The 6,939-nt window shown below is 47.2% G+C and overlaps 1 protein-coding gene across 1 annotated transcript in view; it reads left to right on the top strand.

Annotated features, from left to right (window-relative positions):
• The first annotated feature begins 6,208 nt into the window (after window positions 1–6,208).
• The window catches only part of TXLNG (taxilin gamma), a 48,468-nt gene continuing 47,737 nt past the window's right edge, over window positions 6,209–6,939 (top strand). Inside the window, exon 1 of the mRNA XM_084869844.1 lies at window positions 6,209–6,391. Coding sequence (XP_084725970.1) covers window positions 6,290–6,391 — 102 coding nt within the window. The 5' untranslated portion in view covers window positions 6,209–6,289. The remainder of the gene's footprint in view (window positions 6,392–6,939) is intronic.

The following is a 6,939-nucleotide window of genomic DNA, read 5'->3' as shown; positions in this document are numbered from 1 at the left end:
TTGTAACTGTTGCTTAGGCTTTTATATATATATATATATATATATATATATATATATATATATATATACACACACACACACACACACACTAGAGGCCTGGTGCTTGACATTCGTGCACTGGGGCAGAGGGGTCCTTCAGCCCAGCCTGCGCCCTCACAGTCCGGGACCCCTAGGCGGACATCCCTCTCGCAGTCTGGGGCTCTTGCAGTTCAGGACCCCTCACTCCTTACTGCCCGCCTGCAGCAGAGGCAGGAGAGGCTCCTGCCACTGCCATTGCACTCACCAGCCATGAGCCTGGCTTCTGGCTGAGCAGCACTCCCCCTGTGGGAGTGCACTGGCCACCAGGGCGTAGCTCCTGTGTTGAGCCTCTGCCCCCTGGTGGTCAGCATGCATCATAACGACCGGTCATACTGCCATTCAGTTGATTTGCATATTAGTGTTTTATTATATAGGATAATACAAGAATAAGCTGTTTCATGTACTCACAACTGTAAACCTACTTTTGACCACCTGATTTATTGATCTACCTAGTTCTTTCCTAATAACAATGATGAGCACTTTCTGCTGGCTAGAGCTAACACTCAACAAGGTTAACCAGGTCCTGTAAGAATTAAGCCTTTTCTCAATAAAGCTGCAAAATTAAACCTGTGAACTAATAAGTAGAGATTATAGTTCAATTCATAATGGAGAATTTTGGTTACTGCTAAAGTATCCACATTATAATCATAATAGCCGTTAAGTGCCCAGTATTCTCTGCTATCACTGCACTTATCAATAGACGCTAATCCAGATAGAACAAAATGGTTACATCACGTGACAATTTTAACTCTTTCATGGAGATTGCAGGGCATAAATGTGATCTGAAAACTGAGCGAGATTGTATGCCCCTATCAAATGAGTGTGGCACATAAATACAATAGTGTAAAGTGTTCCTTGTTAATTGACTTAACAGTGCATGCTTGTGAAATTAAGGCATGAAAATAGGTAACACTCAATCTCACAAATATGTCGAGCAAGAAAGGCAAGACCCAAAAGAACAGGATGACTTTACCTATATAAGTTTCAAAAGGAAAAATGAGCCGAGGCTGGTTTGGCTCAGTGGATAGAGTGTTGGTCTGTGGACTTAGGGGTCCTGGGTTCGATTCCTGTCAAGGGCATGTACATTGGTTGTGGGCACATCCCCAGGAGGAGGTGTGCAGGAGGCAGCTGATCGATGTCTCTCATCGATGTTTCTAGCTCTCCCTCTCCCTTCCTCTCTTTAAGAAAACAATAAAATATATATATATTTTTAAAAGAAGTAAAATGAAACTATGAAAAGAAATGAAAAGACATGGCTACCACTTAAGTCATATAATACAGAGCTAGAATCAGAGAACTTGGCTTTCCTTCAGGGGAACAGAACAATAAGATGCCAGAAAAAGAAATAGCATGTTATTACATGCAAATACTAACCTTGCAGCAACAGAACTGAAAATATCTAGTCAAAACACCAGCGTGCTCTTCACAGGAGTATCTAATAAAAAGCAAAAGACTGTTTTGAGAAGGAATGAAGACAATACGGATGCTGGAGAGACAATTGCTAAGGAAACGCCACTCCTGGTGCACCACTGGAGGAGAAGAGGCAGGCGAGCTTAGGAGCTTGAGGCAGTTCTTTTCATCAGCTGGGTAAAGGAAAGTCTCATTCTTTGAAATAATAGGCCTAAAAGAAACCTCCGGCTTTTCATTTAAAAATTTATTGCATGCAGTGCCACTCTGGCTATGCAAATGAGAGCTGAGTCATTGCGGTGGGGATTGATGCTGCAGCTGAAGCCCGCTAGGCAGGGAAAGGCCAGGTCTCCCGGGATCCAGACTCATTCTTCTTGTTCACTGAGGCTCTGATGTGATTTCTTTGGGCGAAAGGATTTTGTTAAGAAAGTGATGTGGGCCCTAACCACCTGTTTGGCTCAGTGGATAGAGCGTAGGCCTGCGGACTGAAAGGTTCCAGGTTCGATTCCTGTCAAAGGCATGTACCTCGGTTGTGGGCACATCCCCAGTAGGGGATGTGCAGGAGGCAGCTGATCTATGATTCTCTCTCATAGATGTTTCTAACTCTCTATCCCTCTACCTTCCTCTCTGTAAAAAAAATCAATAAAATAGCCGAAAACAGTTTGGCTCAGTGGATAGACCGTTGGTCTGCGGATTGAAAGGTCCCGGGTTCGATTCCGGTCAAGGGCATGTACCTTGGTTGCGGGCACATCCCCGGTAGGGGGTGTGCAAGGGGCAGCTGGTCGATGTTTCTCTCTCATCGACATTTCTAGCTCTCTATCCCTCTCTCCTCCTCTCTGTAAAAAATCAATAAAATATATATTTTTTAAAAATCGATAAAAAAATACATTACTTCTTTGATTTATCAATGAATACCTGTGATCATATTATAGAGTATGACAAGGTCTGTTCAGCAGTTAGTGTAGTAGCGTGCGTGTGTGTGTGTGTGTGTGTGTGTGTGTGTGTGTGTTAAGGGCTAGCAATGACCCTGCTCAGGACTTCACATGCCAGGGGTGATCAGGTATAATCAGAGAGTCCATATTCCAACTATTATAGATACTTCTGTTAGCCATAGTTTAATCAACACCAGACACTTAGTAAAGTAGCAAAATGAAGTTTAGAAATGAGTTTTCAGTGATGAAATGAGGAGCTTGTTAGAAATGGGCTCATATTGGTGAAGTCGGTGATATTTAAAATCTGTGAGACTCTCCTCACTCTTGTACTGACAGGGTATGAGAACCTAAAAACCAAACCAAACCAAACCAAACCAGAACAAAACAGAAGACCCTAGCGGGTCTGAAGCCTCTTCCTTGAGGAATAACATTATAGGCTAAACTTCCAAATGGTCCCGTGTCCAGCTATGAACTCTGAGGTTCCGAGTTTTCTGATAAGAGCTACAAGGCCAACAGAATCTTGCTTCTGTAATAGTGGCCAGTTCCACCTGCCAAAATGATCGAGTTGGGGACATCACTGAGTTTACTGCTCAGAACTGTTTTGTGCCTCAGGCTCATGGCTGCTTAATAAACATCTGCATACATGGGCCCGTATTCAGGTTCTATTCCTAGCCCTCCGGGAGCCTGGGGAGAATACTTCTTACCCCAAGTGGAGCTGCTTTCTCCGAGACCTTCACTTTCCTTTCAGGCACAGCTGTTAAGGGAGCCAGTCATTCCTGGAGCAAAAGTGAGAATAATTAATGCAAAGAGAATGTGTCCTCTTAAAAGACTTGAAAGCCCTTGAAAACCTCAAATATTACCCTGACAATGAATTCCAGCAGAGAGAAGCAAAGTGCTTTAGGTGTGGGTTGGGGGGTGGGGGGGAGGGAAGGGCGGAGGGGGTATTGGGCAAAGCCTTGACAGTAACCTCTTTGAGGTCTTTAAAATCTAAACAAAGAATGGGTTTATCAAAAATCAGGTTAGTCTGACCCAAGGAAGAAGAGAGTAACCCGAGACCCAGAGAGCCAGGCAGAATCTATTCTTTCTCTTAACAGTGTTGGAAGCTACTCAGCGCTTGTGCTATGTGTTCCTCAGCAGCCAATCGCTAAGCCCGGCCCACCCACATTCGAGACGGGAGGAGTCAGGCTCCAGCTTTTGGAGGGAGGTGCATTGAAGAACTTGCAGGCAGAGTTTAAAAGCACCATCCTCTCCGTTGAAGGTTTTATAAGAAACAAATCTCTAAAATTCGTATTTCTCGCAGGAGCAGTAACAGCTATGTTTCTCTTGTTCAACCAGACCAATTTTTTATTTTATTTTATTTTTAAAATATTTTATTGATTTTTTTACAGAGAGGAAGAGAGAGGGATAGAGAGCTAGAAACATCGATAAGAGAGAAACATCGACCAGCTGCCTCTTGCGCACCCCCTACCGGGGATGTGCCCGCAACCAAGGTACATGCCCTTGACCGGAATCGAACCTGGGACCTTTGAGTCCGCAGGCGGACGCTCTATCCACTGAGCCAAACCGGTTTTGGCCAGTTTGTTTTTATTTTGTGATGTTGTGAATGATCTGGAAAATTGTGTTTTCCTCTTTTCTCAGCTGTCGAGAAGCTCAAAATAAAAATTGGGTTCACCTCCAGCTGTGTACAAGACCTCAAGGCATGTGCTTTATACATTCGATTCACCCATGACTTCATCTTATTTTCCCTATCCTACTTTCACTTCCACTTTCTTTTCTCTCTCTCTCTCCCTCCCCCCACCCCCACTGAATGAATGACATGCTCTTATGTATCTATATATGTACACACCACACACATAGGTAGTGGCATGTTGTGTATATATTTAAAAGCCACTCAAACCCCTTTTGAAATAGAAATGTGTATAAATAAATATAATTAAATATTTTTCATTTATCATAAGACTTGAGGTCACTTGCAGAGTTCTTTTGTTTTCTTAATAAAGATAACTATTTTTTTTTTTGTTCCATACATAGTTATACTCAAACAATAGAGAAAATCATGAAGTAAAAATACTCCCAAATTTCACCACCCAGGGGGAAACACTGTTAACATTTTGGTCAATATACTTCTAAAACATCTCTTTATACCCACACAGGCAACTCCATATAAATGGGATTTTTTAAAAGCTCATTATGCTATACATATTTTCTAGGTCAATTTAAAATGTATTTATCATTTTTAGTAGCTGTATAGTGTTCTATTGTAGCACAATTTAACTACAGTGCATTTTGACACTCAATCCTCTGGACTCGTTAGAAGCTAGAAGCTGCATTGCTGATACTAGATTCTGCATCTTGCTGGGACTTTTGCCTTTAAGATGAAGCATGGTATCCGAGGCCATCAGCTTTATATAAAGCCTGGATATGGATTATCTATTGCTTTAGTGTTCTTCTTTAAAAAAAAGATTCTATTGATTTTTTACAGAGAGGAAGAGAGAGGGATAGATAGAAACATCAACTAGAGAGAAACATCAATCAGCTGCCTCCTGCACACTCCCTACTGGGGATATGCCTGCAACCAAGGTACATGCCCTTGACTGGAATCAAACCTGGGACCTTTCAGTCCACAGGCTGATGCTCTATCCACTGAGCCAAACCGGTTTCGGCTATTGCTTTAGGCTTGACATCCAAACTGGATTGAGGTATTCTGCCCTTTAAATAAAATAATGCTACTCCCTCAGATTTACAGAAATAATTAAAATTAATAGCTGGAGTTTCCCCAATATTGAAATTTATTCTAATGCCTGTCATTAAATTTTTGGCATCTTCTGCCACTGTTTTGCATTCTACTTTAATAAATGGCATGGTATTTACACAAATTTTAATGAATTCTTTGAGACTGCCAGGATTTTATGACGGTCCGTGACTTTCAGAAGCTCCGTTATTGGAGATCTGGTTCCATCAGATGGAAATACGTAGTATTCCTGAAGAAAACTCCACTCCGCCCCAATCGTGTGTGTGTGTGTGTGTGTGTGTGTGTGTGTAATAGATTCAGCAATCCGAGTTTATTTTAAAAATCGAGTAACAGAAGAAGAATACATTCAACATGTACTCGATGCCAACTAAGTGCAGAGAACAAAACTGAAAGCCAGGGCTGGTTAGCCAAGGTGACTAGGACGCAGTCCCCACCCCGCAGCAGCTCAGGACAGGTACTCGGTTCTGAGAGCTCTGGTGGAGCAGCCAGGCTCGGGCAGGTGTCCTAGCCACAACCTCAAATTCTGAAAGCCATTATGTCTCTCCTGCCTTGAAAGTCACGAAGTATTTCCCCTTAACCTAACATCAGTCGGGCTCACTTCCGAAGAAGAGCAACAAAAACAAAAACACAACATTGCGTCCCCGCTCCCGCTCCCTCCCAAACCCAGGGATATTTCTAAACTTTTCCTGCAGGATAATAAAGAGAACTTTCCGGTACCGGTACATCGCCCCCCAGAAAACTACAATTCCCAGCAGGCTGCACGCGCAGCACGGTGGCTACTTCCTCGTTTTGGGACGCTGCGTGACGACCCAATCCCGATCGGGGCTTGCGAGCTGTAGCCGCGTAGCCTGCTGGGTCTTGTAGTCCGCACCAGAGTCCTTTTCTCCATCCGCGCAGACTCACTAGGCCTGCGTTCGCCCTTCGGCCCTGCAGAAGCCCAGCCCCTGCCTCCATGCTCCCCACCCCCATCCCGCTCTGTCCCCTCGGGGGCCAACCCCCTCCGGTCACGTGGGGCACACGGCGCGCGGCGATTGGCCTGGAGGTCCAGGGGCGGAGCGCGAGGCCCTACGAGGTTCCGCGTCCCTTGTCGAGCCGCTAGTTTCGCTGCTGCCGTCACCTCATGGCGACTCGGGTAGAAGAGGCAGCGCGGGGAAGAGGCGGCGGCGCTGAGGAGGCGACTGAGGCCGGTCGTGGCGGACGGCGACGCAGCCCGAGGCAGAAGGTCAGTCCGGGGTCGGCCGCGTTGTTCTGAGCCGGGGGGAGTGCTCGGGCTGGCTTTTTCGGGGTCCACCTCTTCACGCTCCCCCGGTTACGGTTAGCCCCGGGACGGACATCCGGCTCTCTCTCCTCCCGGGGGTGACGACTGTGGGAGCAGGTGTCGGGGTGGGGGGAGAGGATGTTACCGAGACGGGTGGGACGGGAGGGGGCGGAGGTTGAGATTGGGGGCGCACGGCGGAGGTGACGGGGGAGGGCCGGGGTGCAGCCGGTGGAAGGGGCCGGGCCGGAGGCGGGGGCGCCAGGTGTGACAGCCACGTGCGGCCGGCGCCTCGGGGCCGCGGCGCCAGGTGCGCTCCCCGCGGGCCCTCCGCGGGTCCCCGTCGCTCCCCGCGCCGGGTGCCGCCCTCGGGGGGGCGCTGCCCGGGGCCACAGCTCGCCCCCCTCTGGCGGGGCAGGTGCGGGGCGCGTCCGGGAGGCGCGGACGAGGCTGTTGCGCAGCAGGATAACCGCGCGGGAGCCGGGTCCACGGGCGCCCCCGTTCCCCGCCCCCCT

This window comes from Pipistrellus hanaki, assembly GCF_964339955.1.
Source record: "Pipistrellus hanaki genome assembly, chromosome: X".
NCBI lineage: Eukaryota > Metazoa > Chordata > Mammalia > Chiroptera > Vespertilionidae > Pipistrellus > Pipistrellus hanaki.
The sequence above is the reverse complement of the archived record's forward strand: the minus strand, read 5'-3'. Positions and strand labels throughout refer to the sequence as shown.